General features: G+C 43.2%; 1 protein-coding gene and 1 long non-coding RNA gene across 5 annotated transcripts in view; one reads left to right on the plus strand and one right to left on the minus strand.

Moving 5' to 3' along the window:
- Nucleotides 1-505: 505 nt before the first annotated feature.
- The window catches only part of LOC146713075 (ICOS ligand-like), an 88,847-nt gene continuing 70,300 nt past the window's right edge, over nucleotides 506-19,052 (minus strand). For 3 of the 4 annotated variants that reach the window (XR_014919091.1, XR_014919092.1, XR_014919090.1), the window contains 2 exons: nucleotides 2,732-3,070; nucleotides 506-1,983 (listed from right to left, as the gene is read on the minus strand). Coding sequence is in view for 1 of the 4 variants with exons in the window: in XM_085452432.1 (XP_085308558.1) it covers nucleotides 1,904-1,983; nucleotides 2,732-3,070; nucleotides 15,034-15,091 (477 nt within the window). In the remaining 3 variants the exon portion in view is untranslated. Of the gene's footprint in view, nucleotides 1,984-2,731; nucleotides 3,071-15,033; nucleotides 15,388-19,052 lie in introns of those variants that run through there. The other variant, XM_085452432.1, reaches the window with a different exon arrangement.
- LOC146713076 (uncharacterized) lies at nucleotides 6,193-14,601 on the plus strand. Its single transcript, XR_014919141.1, has 2 exons — nucleotides 6,193-7,246; nucleotides 14,117-14,601. It is a non-coding gene; the product is annotated as an uncharacterized LOC146713076 (long non-coding RNA).

Genomic DNA, 19,052 nt, shown 5'->3' on the forward strand with positions numbered 1-19,052 from the left:
GTCCCTCTTTTTTTGTTTGTCTCTTGGTGCTTTTCAGCAAACTTGGAAACGTCTCGCGACACTGCAATTAAAAAAATGTTATTAAACATCGGGCAAGTCAGCGTAATAAGTGGTGAAAGCAAATGAATCAGTCCAAACAGAGAATTACACACCAGTTTCCCCCAAGAGTTTTGTTCTTCGGATTAATCCACGGTTAGCTTGCTGGAGCTCTCTCATTATTAGCCACTGGCAGGGAAAACACGGGAGAGCGAGAGGTGTGGTAGACGGGGTGGATATTTGCAATTTTTGTTTTATTAATACATTTAATAAAACTGCGTATAGAATAAATAAATATAAAAATAGTTTGTTTATAATTGTCTTAGTTATATATATATTTTTTTACCCCGAAAGCTTCCGGCAGCCTAAGCTAGAAGAGGGCAGGTTACCGACCTCTGAGCTAAAACAACACTCTAAATGCATACCAACCCTGCCCTAATCACCAGAAACGGAGAAAAAAAAAAAGAAGAAAGCTTTAACAGTTCTTTATTAGCAAAATATGACTTCTTATAAAAACATACAATTACAGATAAAAAAAAAAGTTTATTCATATTTGAATGTAAAAAGCAAAAATACAACTCGAATTCCAGAGAAGTAATTTAATAATTAATTAATTAATTTAATTTGAACAAAATGAAAACTAAGACTTTCAAAAAGCATGAGCCAATATTTCATTCACAACAGAACATGAATAACACTCTGATTGTGTTGGACACTTTTGTTTATGTAAGATTGTTTTGTATTATATTGCATTGTGTTGTACATAACATTGTTGTATTTCTATCTTTTTATCTCGAGGGCTGGGGGCTGTGGGAGCATTGCAATTTGAAATTCCTCTGTGTGCTCTGAGCATATGGTTTTTGCCAATAAAGCTGACTTTGATAACATGAATGTTTAAACTGAGATTTTATACTTTCAGGCACTAAATGAGCTCATTTCAAATCAGATGCTTGCTCCAGGTCTCAGAGTAGTTGAAACAGGGGCCTGTTTGTGTAGCATCTCCTCTTCTTTTCAAGTGTGAAGATGTCTGAGCATTGAAGTTATGACTTTCTGGAGTTTTGGTTTGGAAATTCAGTCCAATTCTTGCCTGATATAGGTTTTCATCTGCCGAAGAGTTTGTGCATTTAATTAATTATGCATCTGTAATGTTCTCTATAGGTGAAAGATTGGCAAATACAAACGGCCTTCCCTGAACTAGACATCATCTGAAGGGTAGCAGATGTTGCTCTAAAACCTTTATAGCACTTTTAGCATTCATAGTTCTTTCCAAACATACAACCTGCCCATAATGTATTTACTTATGCTCCTCCATGTCATCAAAGATGCTGGGCTCATTTTGTGCATTAAATTGTAAAACTTCTCAGTTTAAACATTTCTTATGTTAATTACGTTCTGTTGTGAATAAGTTATTGGCTCATATCAAGTGAAAGTCTTAGCTTTCATGTTGTTCAAATTTATGAAACATCACAACTTTTCCTGAATTCAGGTTGTATAAAGAACAACAAATTGGAGGCTGAGAGGAACGGAAAACCTACAAGCTACTATACTATTAGGATAATGATTTTGTATTGTACAGTGAATTCATTGATTGATTTACAAAGTTCCTTCTTATTGTAAACAAATCCTATGGAAACTGAAGATGAACAAACAATGTAGTTCACAGAGTCTCTGACAGACAGCACAGAGACTGGCACAGTCTGAACAGGTTTGATGATAGTCAGAGAAATTTGACATCAAAGCAACTCTGGACGTGTTCGATGTTCATCATCAATTCATGGGTCAGAGTTCAGATGGAAAAAGTTCTGAGAGGTTTCAAAGCTGTTGTGGTTCAGCAGGAGGCTGGTACGGATCCTGTCGCTGTTATTCTCTAAAATGCAAAAGCAACAACAAAAAGCAGACCTAAAACTAGCACACTGCCTTTCAGTCCAACAGATCTTCCTCGCTGACCTGCAGGTGAGAAACAGGTGTGAGATGTTAGCTGTCAGGTAGATCAATGTTTCCCAAACTTTTGGAGCCACGGCGCATATTTCAAATTAGAAAAATCACACGGCACACCACCAAACAAAAATGTCACGAAAAGCATGTTGATAATTCTTTCCCTGCATAGCAGAAGTGGCTTGACTTGTCCCCAGGATACCTTTTCTTTTGTTTAAATTGCTTTCTTCTGACCACATCTCGTGCTAGGGCCTTCATCTGTGTTGGGATTTTCTCCAGGATCCAGGTAAGATTGACACATGGTTCTTTTCAAATATTTATTGCTTTTATGCGCTGCATTGTCACACTCACAGCATGACAATTATGTAATTTCCTCTGTCTTCTGTTTTACTGGCAGTTGGCGACACATTTAATCAGAGCAGGTTGCATTGCCCTCTAGTGGAAGAGAATGTAATTGTTCTGCCAGTCACGCCATTTTCTTAGAGTACCAACCAGGTGGAACCAGATCATCTTCCACGACAAACCTGTGTGCCGCAGCACAGTGGTTGGGAAACACTGAGGTAGGTGATGAGTGAAGAACAGAACAGAATCCATTTCCTCTTCAAACTGCTGTCAGACATTATCTACTGCACTCTGATCACATCACTCAGACCAGCTGCTTTCTACAAAGTCTCATCAACAACATCTTTAGAAACAAACATCAACAACCAGGAAGCAGCTTCACCTCTGATCACACACACACACAACTCTGCTCACTCACCTGGAGGATCAACTTTCAGGGTGATGTTTGTGATGGACTGCAAGGAGCTTGTTTCTTGCAGGAAGACATGACACTCGTATGTTCCAGTATCATTAATCGTCACATCGTTCAGAATCAGAGACACGTTTCCATCCTTCATCTGTTTGTCCTGCAGATCCACCCGGTTCTTAAAAGATTGATGCTGGTTGTCTGGATCAATGTTTCCATCGCGAAATAAAAGAACATATTTTGGCTGCAGGTCAGGTCGGTGCCACTCTACAGTTAGGATCTTGCTGTAGTTTAGAGCTCGACATGGCAGAGTGACATTCTGTCCAGACTCAGCTGTGATGGTTTTCTGGTCTGTCAGAGGAAACAATACAAAGCAGAGAGGTTATAGGTCAAAGTACAACTGTTCACTGTGCGCTGAGTGTGATGAGTACAAACATAAACACCTGCTCACAGTGTAATTTGTGAAACAAAATAAATACAACAGTCAGAGAATAAAAAATTCAGGAACCAAATCTCTTATGAAGCCTCTTAGTGTATTTCTGATTTACTCACTCTGTCAATATAATGTTTTATAGAAAAATTACAAACTATTTTAACATTCCTTTCTCTTAGCACTGTGACTTTAATATTTAGCATGAAAAAAAAATCCCAAAATACAAAAAATGCTGTCAAAACAAACAAACAACAAAAATAGTAGATCTCTAAGCTTTGATAGCAGACTTTTCTGATTTCGTGTGCAGCATCATACAGTGTGTTCTTGTGTTTGTCTACGTCTACAAATCTCCACACAGGAAAGGAAGTGACCCTGACTCAGTTCTGCATAATCAGTTTCAAAGCCACTAAACTATGCACGTCATTTTTTCAAAGACCCCTCCACAGCAAAGCTTTCTGACTGCAGGAGACCCAAAGCCTAATTAACTTTCAACTGCAGCTTTGGCAAATGACATCGGTGAGACACCTGACATCTTTCTGCTTAATTTAACCATGTTTGTTACTGTTTGGGATTTGCTTATGATGAGCCTACAGAAAAGTGTTCCCAGTCTCTGCAAATTTGTTCCTATACAGTGCTACCAAATCCCAAGTGCACAATGATTGACGTGGATGAAACTGTGCAGTGGATGAATGCAGATTGTTTGACAAATCGGTCCAAACAGGGAGGGTGAAACAGCAGATTTCACAGAGAAACATTTCATTGTTTTAAACACCGGTTTCACTTCAGCTATTTGTATGTTATAAGTTTACCTTTATCTGCAGCTCAGTGAAGGACCAACAACAGGACAAGCATGAGTGGCCCACGGGCAAACTGTACCGCATATATATCTATGTCTATCTAGATATCTCGTAACAATATATCTCTTTCAATTAATATTGTGCAAAATATTGAATAACTCACATCAGTGTCTACTAGGGCAGGGATAGCTCAGTAGGTAAAGTGGTCGCCCCATGATCGGAAGGTCGGCGGTTCGAATCCACTTAACGGCTACCCTGAGGTACCCCTGAGCAAGGTACCGTCCCTACACACTGCTCCCCGGGCGCCTGCTTAGTGGGCTGCCCACTGCTTCACTGAGTGAATGGGTCAAATGCAGAGAAAAACAAGTAATTTCCCCATGGGGATCAATAAAGTATCCATTATTATTACTGTCGGTCTACTGTTTACTATCATAGTGTGAGCGTGGATGTACGCATACATGTAGCCTACATATACACATATATAGTTTAGAACTTTGATAGGTTATGTTTTATCCTAAACATAACCTATCAACCCTGATTATGTCATAGTCAGGGTTCACCAGCCTCTGAGTTTAAGATTAGGGCCAGCGATCCTGAATAAAACATATATATATATATACACACACATGTATGACAGAGAGAGAGATGGCTAGGTACAGCCGTTGACCGATGGCCGTACAAGGAGTGAAACCTGCCCATTCGTTCATTTTTATTACTGGCAGCCACCAGCCCCTCCCCTACACTTGCTGTGCCTGTGCGCTCGCGGGGCTTTTAACATGGAAGAAGTGTCTAAAATAAAATAAAATAAACTAAATAATCAAAATCAACAGTCAAATTAACGACATGTTATCAACATTAAAGTGCAGCATAAATGTCACATGTTGCAGTGCAGCAGGCAGCCCTGCACAACACACTTCTTTATTTCTGTCACACCGGTGACATTAAGAGGGCGTTGTAAGTCTGTCTTTCACTCAGTGTTGCCAACTATATTTAGCAAGCTTTCAGACCCCTTAGCGACTTTTTTTTTCTAAAAAACAGTCGCTAAAAAAGACGTGAAAGCGCGTATCGCTTTTACTCTCAACAAGCAGCGGGTGCTGTCAGTTCTTCTTTTACTCTTTTACTCTTATGCTGTTTTGTGGATCACAAGGTTTAAAACTACTTATAAACACACACACAAAGTAACTCCACCAGAGTGCCTATTTCGGGTCACTTTTGCCGGTCCAAGCCCGGGCAAAGGAGCAGGGTTGGAATTGTGACATTAAAAAAACAATAATTGCTAAAAGAAATTTAATTTGTAGTTCTAAATAAACTCTAAATGCATTTAGGACGTTTTTTTACTCACTTTATGTCTCTTCCACGATGTTATTTCTCTCTCCAACAACACAATTAGGGTTACAATTAGATTAGCATGACCAATTATGCAAATTAGGCGTAGACGTCATTTAGCGACTTCTAGCGACTTTTAGGACAACCAATAGCGATTTTCCTTACTGAGGAGTTGGCAACACTGCTTTCACTGGTTTGATTTTGACAGAGAGGAGGGCTGGGTAGCCGTAGTTTTTGTTGACCGCTGCACAACGAGTTTCCCCTTGTTGCATTAGAGCCTGTGATGTTTTAAGAGTTTGAAACGTGAGCCGATCACGTTGCTCTGTAAACTTTTCAAGCACTTTAATAAACAAGCAAGCAATTCCACCTCTCGCATTATTGCGTTAAGTTGACAGCGCGTCAGGCAAATAGGCAGGCTCAGCCCCCGCCCTCTAGCGATTGTGGAAGTCGCTACACTCCTCTTCTTTTCTCTTTTTTTAAACTTTGAAAACGGGTTGTGTGTGAGACTTTAAATCAACAAAATATAAAATATACATTTTAAATTGTTATTGATCCCTTTACCCCGAGTCCTAAAGTGTATATTAATTTTTTTACTCTTAAATATTTATTGTTCGTTTACTTGCACTGCTGTAACTGGGAGCCTCGTCGTCTCTCTATATACTGGACTGTATGTAGCGGAGATGACAATAAAGTTTACTTTGACTTCAGCAGCGAGCAGGCGCACAGAGGGCTCTCGCGATCACTTTTCATGTATAGAAAAACATCGGTGCAGATTATAAGTCTGTATCATGATGTCTGGTGTTCGTGTTTGTTGTTTTGTTTTTATTTTGTTTTATTTTGCGAGTTGGTTATTAGATGCTGCTCCAGCCAGCCAGAGAATCCCCCGCCGCCCCGCCATCTCCTCTCTGCGCCGCAAGTGTAACGATGTAAAAGAATGGATATGGTTTTGTTGTTGTTAAATTCCTGTTAAACTTGGGATCGCAACCATGGGTTTATTTTGGAACTTTTATTTTGAAAATCCGCAGCGGAAGTCTGCTACTGGTAAACGGGCTACCCCCTAAGCCTATCGTTAGTAGCAATGAAGCTTTCGCTGTGGTAAGTTCCTCTCCGTCCGCTCTCACAGAGCATGAGTTTAAAACATATTTGAAAATCCTCATTGAAGCTAATATGACAGTGCACTAACTGCATGAACTGCCCATACGGTAGTATTTGAGTAGATTTCAGGTTTATGACCGTGTTTTGCAGTTAATAGATTAGACGGTAAGAAAAATGGACACGTGGAGCTAGCGGCTAACAGCTAGAGGAGGCTGTCGTGTCTAATAATTTTGAAACTTCTCTCAATAGTTTGGGCGGAATCCTGTTGCTGAAACCCATGGTTATTCATGTCCCATGTTATTGCAGGTATGTGTACTTTGAAACATGTATATGGTTGAGCTGCAGGCTAATTCTGTTTAAGACATATTGCTTATTAAGTTTGCCCAGTAGATGGCAGCATTGTTCCATTTACTATTGTACGTAAAAGGGAATTTTGGCTTTGGTTTATTTATATTTACATGAATGTGCATTTAAGTGAATTAATTTTTCTTTGTTATCTAAACAACAACGCAGTAATGTTTCTATTTTCCGTGATAAGTATTGTTGCCATTTTATTTTTCAATCAATATTTGTTTTTATTTATTTGGGAAAACTAAGAGTTCCACTATACGATCATAAGCCTATAGTTAGTAGCAATGAAGCTTTCGCTGTGTTTGGGCGGAATCCTGTTGCTGAAACCCATGGTTATTCATGTCCCATGTTATTGCAGGGGAATAAATCACGCCTGAGCTCTACCCACTTCGAGTCCAGAGAGTTTTATTCACACAGCGCTGGAAAGAGAAGCTGACCAGGGGTTACATTGGTGCCGTGAGCCGTCAATCGAGTGTTTGGACGGTGGACTCCTCTCAGCAACGTGGGCCAGTTTCAGCGCTGCACGTTTGTGATTCATTGTTGTTCTTTCTGACACATTTTTTTTTAAAAAGGAGCATATATAGCATTTTTGTTTTATTCTAGTTGTTGTGATGGACATCACAGAGGAGGGATCGAGTACTCCTAATGTTGTTGGTAGGGGTAGGGGGTTGTTATGTTCCCCTTTGCGTTTGCGTTATGACACTCCTGTTAGTGGGCGTGGTTTTGTTAGGGGGGATAGTCAGGGGATCCCAGGGCCCCAGTCCAGTGAAGGGGTTGTTGTCCCTCCCCCTAGCCATGTGTCACACACGTCTCAGAACAACAGTTCACCTTCTCCTAACCCAGATACTATTGCCACGGAGATTGTGAGTCAGATGGGGGATGTGATCCAACTGGTTGGTCAGAGAGTAGCGCAGAGTATCTTAACCCAGCTCAGCCCGTCTGCTAGTACCCCCTTACCTGCACCTACGGCCACACCTTTCCATGCTGTGTCATCTACATCTGCTGTTGATGCTGCGCCGGTGCAATTTGTGTCCCACAGGAAGCTTAAGGACCCACCATGCTTTAGAGGGGATGGTTCTGATCTCATTTCTGTGAGAGAGTGGGAGGATCTGATGAGAGCCTTTATAAAGCTGGGGAGTCTGAGACCCGAAGAACAGGCTGAGGAGATTCTTGTTCATTTGAGAGGCAAGGCTAAGGATGTGGTCCAGGTTGGCATTAGAAACAGTGTCGTAGATGTCACACGTGATCCTGAGGCTATTTTTGGAATCCTGAGGAGACACTTTGACTCTGCTCAGTGCTCACCTCTTCCACTGGCAGACTTCTACACCACTCTCCCAGGGAAAGGCGAAAGTGCATTCGATTACTGGCTTAGGCTGCACCGTGCTGTTGATCTTGCTGTTGAGCGCCTGAAGGAACGAGGACAGGCATTGGGTAGCCCCAGCACTGAGGTCACCCGAATGTTCATCAAAAACTGTCCCTCCCCTGAGCTTGCCATGATCTTTAGATCAAAGACAATTGATAAATGGACAGCCAATGAGGTCCAGGAAATCCTGTGTGAGTCCCACTCTGGAGGAACGTTGAACTCAAGCAGCACGACGGCCGAGAGAGTTGCAGTGAATACGCAGCAGATATCAACAACGTTGCCTGTCCAGCCAACAGAGAAGCACATTCAGCCACAGTCGACAGATTCAGCTGCTTTGGAGCGGCTCATAGGCATGCTTGAGAAGGTTCTTCTGCAAAGATCCTTTCAGCCTGGTTTGACCACACGGCCTAACTCCAGACGTTCCAGGATTGAGGGCCTACATGATAAGCCCTGCTCCGTCTGTCATGATATGTCGCACACAGCTTTCATGCACTGCCGAGATCACAAACTCTGTTTTCTGTGCCACTCACCTGACCACACCAGGCGTGCGTGTCCTGGATCCTCGTCGTCTTCTGCCCCTCGACGGTCGGAAAACTAGTTGATCCACATTTGAGGGAGGAAAGTGTGGATCATCTGAGTGACTCTCCCACTTGCGACAGCGATGACCTGGGATCCATGTATGAATCTCTGTGCTCCACTTCGCCACCTGGTACGACAGTTGTCTTCCAAATGACGCAAAGAATTAAGAAATCTGACAGTTTGTTTTATACGACTGTGGGGACTGTGGGCGGAGTTTCACTGAGAGCCATGATCGACAGTGGCTCTATGTCGTGCTCTATTAGTGAGGCTACTGCTACGCGGCTTTTACAGTCCTGCCCTGATCTGAAGCTCGAACCAGCTAATGACATTGTTGTTGTTGGTGCTGGGGGCCACCAGTTCCAACCTAAAGCAGTTTGTGATTTGGAAGTGACTCTTTATGGTTTCAAGCTGCTCATCCCCACGCTGGTTATTCCAGGCCAAAGTGACGACATGATTATTGGCAGTAACGCTATTAAGTCGTTGATTCATGTAATGAAGAATACGGATGAGTATTGGAGGCTTGTATCTATTTCAGGTGATGTCACCAATGATGACTGTAGACAGTTTTTATCCATGCTTTCCAATGTTGAGCGTTGGCGAGGAGGGGCGGTGCCTGATAAGATTGGCACAGTGAAGTTGAGACAGCGTGTTACGCTGGAACCCCTTCAGGAACACCTTGTGTGGGGTAAATTACCTCCCTCTTCACCTCTATCAGCAGGCTGCACTGTTATTGTTGAGCCTACACAGTCACGGTGTAGACCCAGAGACATCCTGGTTGGCCGCTCCGTCTCATCATTGTGGGGTGACAAATGGGTTCCTCTCAAGGTGATTAACCCCAGCAACAAGCGTGTGATTCTGAGGAAGAACTGTAAAATCGCTGATGTCTACCCCTGTGTCGCAGTTGAAGAGCTGTCTCCCCCTGAAAAGATCATGTCTAACAGCCACTCTTTTGAACAGGGTTCTGTTCCCATAAGGTCTGTTGAACAAAGGAAGGAACTCTTGCACAGACTAGGACTACAAGACTTGGACTTAGACAGTTGTGAGGTGTCTGACAGATGGAAAGATCAGCTTCTGCAGCTTGTGGAAAAGTATGAGTCTATCTTTTCTAAGGATAAAATGGACTGTGGAGAAGCTACCGATTTTGTCCACAAAATACACCTTGTGGATGAGAAGCCTTTTCGTTTGCCTTATCGCAGAGTACCGCCGAGTCAGTATGAGAAGCTAAGAACTGCTCTGAATGAGATGGAAGAAAGGGACATAATCCGGAAGTCGAACAGTGAGTATGCATCGCCGCTGGTCTTGGTGTGGAAGAAGGATGGCAGCCTGCGCATTTGCACTGATTTCAGATGGCTCAATGCAAAGACTGTTAAAGACGCGCACCCGCTGCCACACCAAGCCGACGCCCTGGCTGCTCTCAGTGGAAATGTTCTCTTTTCAACAATGGATTTGACCTCTGGATTTTACAATGTGCCTCTCTACGAGCCTCACAAGAAATACACAGCATTCTCCTCGCCCTTTGGTCTCCATGAGTACAACCGGATGCCTCAGGGCCTGTCGAACAGTCCGGCGACATTCATGAGAATGATGATGTCGATCTTTGGTGACGAGAATTTCAGCAGCTTGCTTTGTTACTTGGACGACTTGATGGTGTTTGCGCCTGACGAGGCAACTGCCCTTCAGCGTCTTGAGATGGTCTTCTCTCGGTTGAGGAGTCACAACCTTAAGCTGGCCCCTAAGAAATGCCATCTTCTTAAGAGGTCAGTTAGATTTCTTGGACATGTCATTTGTACGGATGGTGTGAGAACTGATCCGGACAAGGTTAACACCATTACCAACATCAGGGAAGAACAGCTTATGGAGAGCGATGGTGTGACTCCCTCCCAGAAGAAGATCCGGTCCTTCTTAGGAATGATCCTCTATTACCAACATTTCATCCCTGATTGTTCTGCGAAGGCCAAGCCCTTGTTTAGGTTACTTTCGGGACGACAGGCAATTCCCCATGGGAGGAAAGGAAAGAAGCTCAGGAAGCAACCCTCTGCCAAACCATCTCTGACACCAAGTGACTGGACATCAGCATGTCGCACATCATTTCAAACGCTCAAGATGGAACTAGTTAATGTTGTCACCCTGGCTCATCCCAACTTTAGTGAGCCTTTCATCCTGGCGGTTGATGCCTCCTTTGATGGCATCGGGGCAGTACTCTCACAGGTTTCTCCTGGCGAGACAGTGGCTCGACCTGTTGCCTTTGCCAGCAAGACATTGTCACGGTCTCAGATGAACTACCCAGCGCACAGACTAGAGTTCTTGGCGCTTAAATGGGCCGTGTGTGACAAGTTCAGCCACTGGCTGAAAGGAAGGCACTTCACTGCTTGGACAGACAATAACCCCTTGTCCTACATCTTGACAAAGCCACGTTTAGATGCTTGTGAGCAGAGATGGGTGGCGAAGCTCGCGGCATATGATTTTGATCTAAAGTATGTGCCAGGGGTTAGAAATACAGTTGCTGATGCTTTGAGCCGTGAACCATTTGTCGAGTCATGTATTGGTCATCGTTTGCTGAAAGAACCTTATGTTGCCCTGCTAGATGAGGTCAACGGGGTTGTGAGAGGTACTGTGCAGGATGCTTTTCGGCTGACTAACAACTGCCACATTGTTCAAGACACAGAGCCAGACTCACCAGACTCGGTTTCTGAGTGCGACCTTCAGAGCGAGAGGGGTTCGATCGATGCTGATGAGGTGTCAGCTGTGCTGAGTGCGCAGTGTGACCATGGTTTGACCAATGTCAACCCACCTTTATCACAGCTCCCTGAGGTGGACCCGGTCGTTCCTCTTCCTCAAAGCCAGCTCTCGAGCCTTCAGCAACAAGATCAGGCAATAAACAGAGTCCTTTTCTATGTGCGAAGAAAAAGGAAGGCTACGAGGCGAGAAGCAGCTTCAGAACCAGGTGGTGTTGGTGGACTTCTCAGGCAGTGGAAGAAGCTTAGAGTACAGAACGGCATCCTGTACAGGGTGATAAGGCATCACCGCTTGAGTAGAAAGATTTTTCAGTTTGTTGTTCCTGATAGCCTGAAGGTTCAAGTCCTCCTCAGCCTTCATGATAATGCAGGCCATCAGGGCCAGGCACGAACACTTTCCCTCGCCCGTGAGAGGTTTTTCTGGGTCGGGATGGAGAGAGACATAACCAACCATGTTCGACAGTGTGAGAGATGTGTGGTTGGAAAAACACCTGAACCTCATGCCTGTGCACCACTAGAGAACATCCAGACGTCAGAGCCGATGGAGCTAGTGTGCATAGACTTTTGGACTGCTGAGCTCAGCGATAATAAGAAAGTGGATGTCCTGGTCGTAACCGATCATTTCTCCAAGATGGCACATGCCTTCCCGTGCCGAAACCAGTCTGCAAAACATGTCGCACGCAGGTTGTGGGATGATTTCTTTTGTGTTTATGGCTTTCCCAAGAGGATTCATTCGGATCAGGGATCAAACTTTGAGAGCAGACTGTTGAAGGACCTCTTAGAGATGGCAGGTGTGCAGAAATCGCATACTACGCCATATCATCCTATGGGCAATGGGGTCACTGAACGGTTCAACAGGACACTTGGGAATATGCTGAGGACTCTCCCTTCTACAGCCAAGGCTAGGTGGCCTCAGATGTTACGCACTCTCACGTTCTGCTACAATTGCACAGTGCATGAGACGACTGGTTTGGCCCCCTTTTATGTCATGTTTGGGCGAGTCCCACGCCTCCCTGTTGACATGATGTTCCAACATGTGCTGCAAAATGATGATGTGATCAGCCACCATGAGTTTGTCTCACGGTTGCGGAAAGACCTGTTTGATGCCTCACAGATTGCCCAGAACCACGCTTTTCACGAGCAAGCGCGCCATGCCAGACTCTACAACCGCAAAGTCAAAGGCTCACCTCTGGCTGTAGGTGATAGAGTGTTGTTGGCCAATCGTGGTGAAAGGGGAAAAAGAAAGTTAGCCGACAAGTGGGATCCCACGCCTTATGATGTTGTGTCAGTTAGGTCTGGGATCAATGTGTACAGGATAAGAGAGAGCCACACAGGCAAGGAAAGAGTTGTACACAGGAACCTCCTTCTCCCTGTTAACTTCCTGGGCTTAGGTGTGGAAGGGAGTCTGGCCTCCCGTGCTGACTTGGACGGAGGGAACCCGAACAGTGGAGATGACCAAGGGTCTGTGAGGTCAACACAGATGGATCATCATGACAGGACACTGGACTGGCTGCTGAAAACGCCAGAGATACAGGGTCTCGCTAATGAGCCAGTGGAAGTTGAAGGTTCCCTCGACGTGGGACACCATTCTCTCTGCGTTGTGGACCCCAGCAGTGGCTCTATCGCAGCGGAGGACCCACCCCCTGAAGTTAATGCTGAAGTGTTTGAAAACTCCATTAGTGAATTCCCCTTGCCTGCTCCCGTGATCAGTGATGCTGCTCTCCGTCAAGGCTCTGAACCTGTTGCCGTGGCTCCTGTGGTTCCCATGGCTGATGTTGACTTAGATCTTGCTATTTGCACACAGCCTCAGACTATTCAGGCGGGCATGGATGGGCTAGCTATCACTAGGTATGGGAGAAGTGTTAGGCCTCCCAAGAGACTGATTTGTGAGATGGCAGCGCAGAAAGTTGAGGAAACTTCTTCTGTTTCAGGGTCAGTTTTTGCATTTCTGACTAGTATGTTTTAGCTCTGAGGGAATTGACTTGGTTTCATGTATCTTTCGACTTATTTTTTTGTGTGGTCCAGGATGTGATTTGGAGTATTATTTCGGGTGCTCTTATATGTGATGTTAAGGAGGTGTAGATGGCATCTTCTCTAGTCTGTTGAAGGTATTGGGCTTGGTACCACCCAATGTCTCGACACTTTTATATAAAAGGATTCTGTATCGACAATGATTAATATTAGTGTATCGATTTTACCCCGAAGCACCTGCTGTTCATAGTTCTTTTGTTTCTGGCCCTTGATACTCCCTTGAACTGGTTTGGAGTTTAACAGAATTTAAGGGGGGTGTATGTAACGATGTAAAAGAATGGATATGGTTTTGTTGTTGTTAAATTCCTGTTAAACTTGGGATCGCAACCATGGGTTTATTTTGGAACTTTTATTTTGAAAATCCGCAGCGGAAGTCTGCTACTGGTAAACGGGCTACCCCCTAAGCCTATCGTTAGTAGCAATGAAGCTTTCGCTGTGGTAAGTTCCTCTCCGTCCGCTCTCACAGAGCATGAGTTTAAAACATATTTGAAAATCCTCATTGAAGCTAATATGACAGTGCACTAACTGCATGAACTGCCCATACGGTAGTATTTGAGTAGATTTCAGGTTTATGACCGTGTTTTGCAGTTAATAGATTAGACGGTAAGAAAAATGGACACGTGGAGCTAGCGGCTAACAGCTAGAGGAGGCTGTCGTGTCTAATAATTTTGAAACTTCTCTCAATAGTTTGGGCGGAATCCTGTTGCTGAAACCCATGGTTATTCATGTCCCATGTTATTGCAGGTATGTGTACTTTGAAACATGTATATGGTTGAGCTGCAGGCTAATTCTGTTTAAGACATATTGCTTATTAAGTTTGCCCAGTAGATGGCAGCATTGTTCCATTTACTATTGTACGTAAAAGGGAATTTTGGCTTTGGTTTATTTATATTTACATGAATGTGCATTTAAGTGAATTAATTTTTCTTTGTTATCTAAACAACAACGCAGTAATGTTTCTATTTTCCGTGATAAGTATTGTTGCCATTTTATTTTTCAATCAATATTTGTTTTTATTTATTTGGGAAAACTAAGAGTTCCACTATACGATCATAAGCCTATAGTTAGTAGCAATGAAGCTTTCGCTGTGTTTGGGCGGAATCCTGTTGCTGAAACCCATGGTTATTCATGTCCCATGTTATTGCAGGGGAATAAATCACGCCTGAGCTCTACCCACTTCGAGTCCAGAGAGTTTTATTCACACAGCGCTGGAAAGAGAAGCTGACCAGGGGTTACACAAGCAGCAGGTGCACCTCGCAAACGGAGAGCGCCCTTACTCCCAGCAAATGTGCGATAGAAAACCGATGGGTGCCTATGCCATCCCCAATATGCGCTGGCATGATGTCGGGACAGCATGAATACGAGCAATTTTTATTTATTTATTTTCTTGCCCGTGATGCCGCCCCCCACCGTGATGCCGCCCCCCACCACGATGCCGCCCCGGGCAACCGCCCGTGTCGCCCGTATCTAAAACCGCTACTGGTTACACCTGCATTACATTAACGGACGTGAACTCCACGAATCAATAGAAAACCCACAGTGATTTCCTTTACTTTTCTCTACCTCAGTGGGAAATAGTTTGGTTCTAAATTTTTGAATCTCACCTGCAGAGACAAACACGAGGAGCCCCACAGACAGGAAACAGCAGAGAGATGTAGACATTTCCTTGTTAGTGCTGATGATCCGACACTTGTCCAAAGGCGCTGGTATTTACTGTAAATGACTGAGCCTCAGTATAAAGCCTGACTAATTAATTAGGTACTGAAAGTTATTTCCCGTGAAAACAAGCACTTCTCTCGCTTATGCGATTGGCGCTTTCAGATGCATTGTCTTTGAAAAGGAAGTAGGAAATCTGAACTATCGAATCACAACACTACATCAGCCTCTCGTGACTGATATCTACCTCCAATCAAACTTCCATCCATCAGCCTGCACTAGTGCAATGCGCAGTAGTGAACCTGTGGGACTGCCATTTTTGCTTGTACTGTTTGCGTCTGTGTCTGAGCCGTGCGCCGCCTCCTTCCGTGAACGTGTCGCCGCGGTGTGCATAATGTGCCTACACAATGCAGGCACAGTGCCGTACTGTTAATGACATCCGAATGAGTTTCCCGTTCTACGGAGCAAACTAAGCCTGTTTTATTGTTTCATTTTTTTCTGACCTTCTCACTTACTTCTGCTTGAACTTGGTGAACGTCTCATTTCCGAGGTAAAGGGAACTTGATGCTTTAGATGTAGTGATCCAGTGAGAAATTCAAGCCATTTATAGGAATATAAAAAGTTATTAAATGCAGTACTGTGCAACAATGTAAAGCATCCTTTCAGAAGAGTGAAGATTATCAGTAACATTTACTCAAGTAAAATTCACTGAAGTTCAACTTAAATATACTTTAATTCTGCTTAACATTCATAGTTAACATATGAAGAGATCAATGGATGCAAACTAAGAAAACTAAAAAAAAACTAAAAAAAAAAGTGAACGCTCATCAGGAACCACGGTGAAAGTATGACAAAAATAAACTGACAGCTAGAAAACTATTTTTCTTCCTTTCCTGTGCACAATTCCACAGAATGGCATTAAGTTTACTTCAGTTTACTTCATTTCTCTGCGCTGGCAGTGATAAACACAAGCAGAGAAAGTGTTTGTGTTCCAGTGATTCTTGAGATAAGGGACAAAACATGTCTGGCAGATAAAACCTAATTCTGTGGTTAAAAATATGCATACAAGTGTTAACCCAACTGCCTAAAAGACAAACCAAGGCAATGTTTATACAACAAAACTATGGCTTTGCATTTTTATAAATATATATTTATTTTTATTTAAATATATATTTATTTTAAATGGTACAATACATTACCAGTACCTTAAAAGTCCATTGTCCAGAAGCAGGTGTGATAATATTAAAATACAGAAAAAAAATTAAAAGTAATGTAAAATTAAACATCATGGCTCTCGTCACTAAGTATTTAAGTCAATACCTTATACAATATCAAAATATGACATCGAAAATTTATTTTTAAATATTTTTTAAGTGATTAAAATCGTGTTCAGAGTTTTTGTCAACACCGTCAGATTTTTTCAAAAGTACAAAAAATTCAAATCATTGTGACACTCTGAGGACCCCTTTACCACTTCCTGTTTGATGCACTTCCTGTTTGATACTAGAAAAAACTGTAAGTAATTTAAATTTAAATATGAAAAGCTGTTTTTCACTATGTGATCTGATTGCAAACACAGGATTGCTGGGCAGGACTCAAATGCAGGACTTGGAGCTGTGCAAGGAGAAAAGGGTTTATTTACAGCACCGGGTGAGATATGTTCATACAGTGAATGTGGCGAGTGGGTTCCAGGGATTTGGAGAAAGGGTCCAGGGCAGACAGGCGGAGGTCCAGGAAGGTCTATACAAAGTAGATGGAGAACAACGATTAGGAAGTGAACCAGGCAACACAGGAAAGATACATCAGAAAGATCCTGGGCTGCACTTTTTGAAGTAAGTACAACGATCCAGCCTGAAATCAGCAGAGATGTGCAGCAGGTGAGTGGAGTCCAGGATGGCACAGATACCCAGATGATGCCCTTGTGGTCATTCATTTACAGGTTACAGAGATTTCCATCCAGACAAAAAGCATCTTACAGTTTTTTCTGATTGCTTAAGCCCTTTTTTTGCAACTATTGGCTAATTTTGCAAAACTCTTCACACAAATAAGAAAACCCGTCACCCAATTATCAAAACACTGTAGTTCTCTTGCAAAAGCAAACACAGCTAGATTAACTCTTCACACCTTCGTAAAAATGGTGTTTCCGTATCAAACAGTACACACAAGCCATCATCTACTAAGCACACAATGCGCCAACTGCACACTGATGGTATGAATACAAAACACATCTGGCGTTTGCTTTCTCTGTGCACAAGGTAGGCTATGTCAGTTTGAGCTCATACTTCTGTCATAGATCCATAAGCATAGAGGGATCCAAACTTCAAGTACTGGTGTTTATTCAAACACATCAAAACAAACACAAGTGTTTATTTCCAAGTATAGGATTATTTGCAATCGTCATAATGACTATATGGGTTACTTGGTCTGCAGTGAACATGCTTCCTCTCCCCCCTCCTCGTCTTCCTCTTGCTCCTCCTTGTCCTTGTCGTCCTCTTCATCCTACTTCTTCACCTCTACGTCCTCTTCCTCGGCCTCCTCTACTTCTCACTCTTTCTTTTCCCTCCATTGTACTCCGCACACACAGCTTACCTGTATTATAGTGCTTAGGCTGACTGCAAAGTGAACGAATTATCTAAGAAAGTTTTCACATGTGAAAGTGTGCCAGACAGTTGGCAAGTTAGTGTTAATGATAGCCATACATGTGTATACTTTTGCTAGGAGTGTGTTGGAAATTTGGTAATTGAGTGTTGTGCAGTGAATTGTGCCTACAGTTTTGCAAAGTGTGTGTTACAAAATTGCAAACTGAGTGCAAAGCAGTTTTTGTGCTGGCCATTTTATTTTATTATTACACGGGTTCATCGTTTAAAAAACGATGAACCCGTGTAATAATACTGACAATAGAATAAAGTCAATTCAAAGTTGCTCTGTTGTCACTTATTGGTAGTAATTGTTTGGCCACGTGACAGCAGTATTAATTTTTTTATTTAAAAAAGAAACCCAAGAATCTTCACCCTCCAGGGCCAGTTTAGTATCACCAATTAATCAAACTCCATGCAGGTCTTTGGTCTGTTTGAAGAAACCCTGAGAAACTACCCAGTGAGAACCCCCACAGACACGGAGAGAACATGCAGACTCCTCAGAGAAAGGGTCCAAACAGCAGGTGGATTCAAATCCTGGAACCAGAATAAACCAGGAAATAAATGAATGTGTGTTCTTCGTCTTTCAGAGGTGAATTGTTTTTGATTTCCTGATTTTGAACCTGTACGATGGTGGTAGGTGGTAGAGCCCGTCACCTACTAACCTGGAGGTTGGTGGTTTGATCCCCGTCCGCTCCATCAGAGTATGAATATTAGATAGGAATCTCTTACATGGAGAAAGAACCTAGAGAAAATATGCTTGGGTGAAAGAGGCAAATTCGAGTACTCAGAGTACAATAAGAACTGGTCCATTTACCATTTACACACCAAACTGTATCCCAGGTTACAATCAGAGCAGCCCCTTCCTCCAGAGGATGTTTTGATGGCCAACCCTCATTTGTGAAGTCCATCAGTATGTTTCTGCCTGTTCAGTCTGTGCCCAGACCAAGTCACTGACCTCACCACCTGCTGGTTTACTGGTCCAGACAGCTGCGGTCCTACATCATGGTAGATTTCCTCACTAGCCTCCAGGTAAAGTCACCATACTAACTATTGCAAACTGTTTTTCCAAGGCTGTGTATTTTGTTTCTCTCCCTAAGCTTCCTTCAGCCTTAGAGACCTCTCAGCTTTTGTCAGATCATGTCTTCATGTTACACATGACAGAATCTCCGCAAAAAGTTTCCTTCGCTTCCCGCGAACTCACATGAAGTAAAGAAAGCAGCAGCACTTCTGTAAAGTAGCTCAGACAAGCAGCATCAGGAGATTCTCCAGCTATAACCTAATGCACGGAGGGGAGGCTTATGTGACAGCTAGGGAAGTCAGGTGACCGG

The sequence above is a fragment of the Copadichromis virginalis genome, linkage group LG3 (genome assembly GCF_057382275.1).
Source record: "Copadichromis virginalis isolate Kocher_CV1m ecotype Utaka linkage group LG3, C_Virginalis_male_GT1.1, whole genome shotgun sequence".
NCBI classification, from domain to species: Eukaryota; Metazoa; Chordata; class Actinopteri; order Cichliformes; family Cichlidae; genus Copadichromis; species Copadichromis virginalis.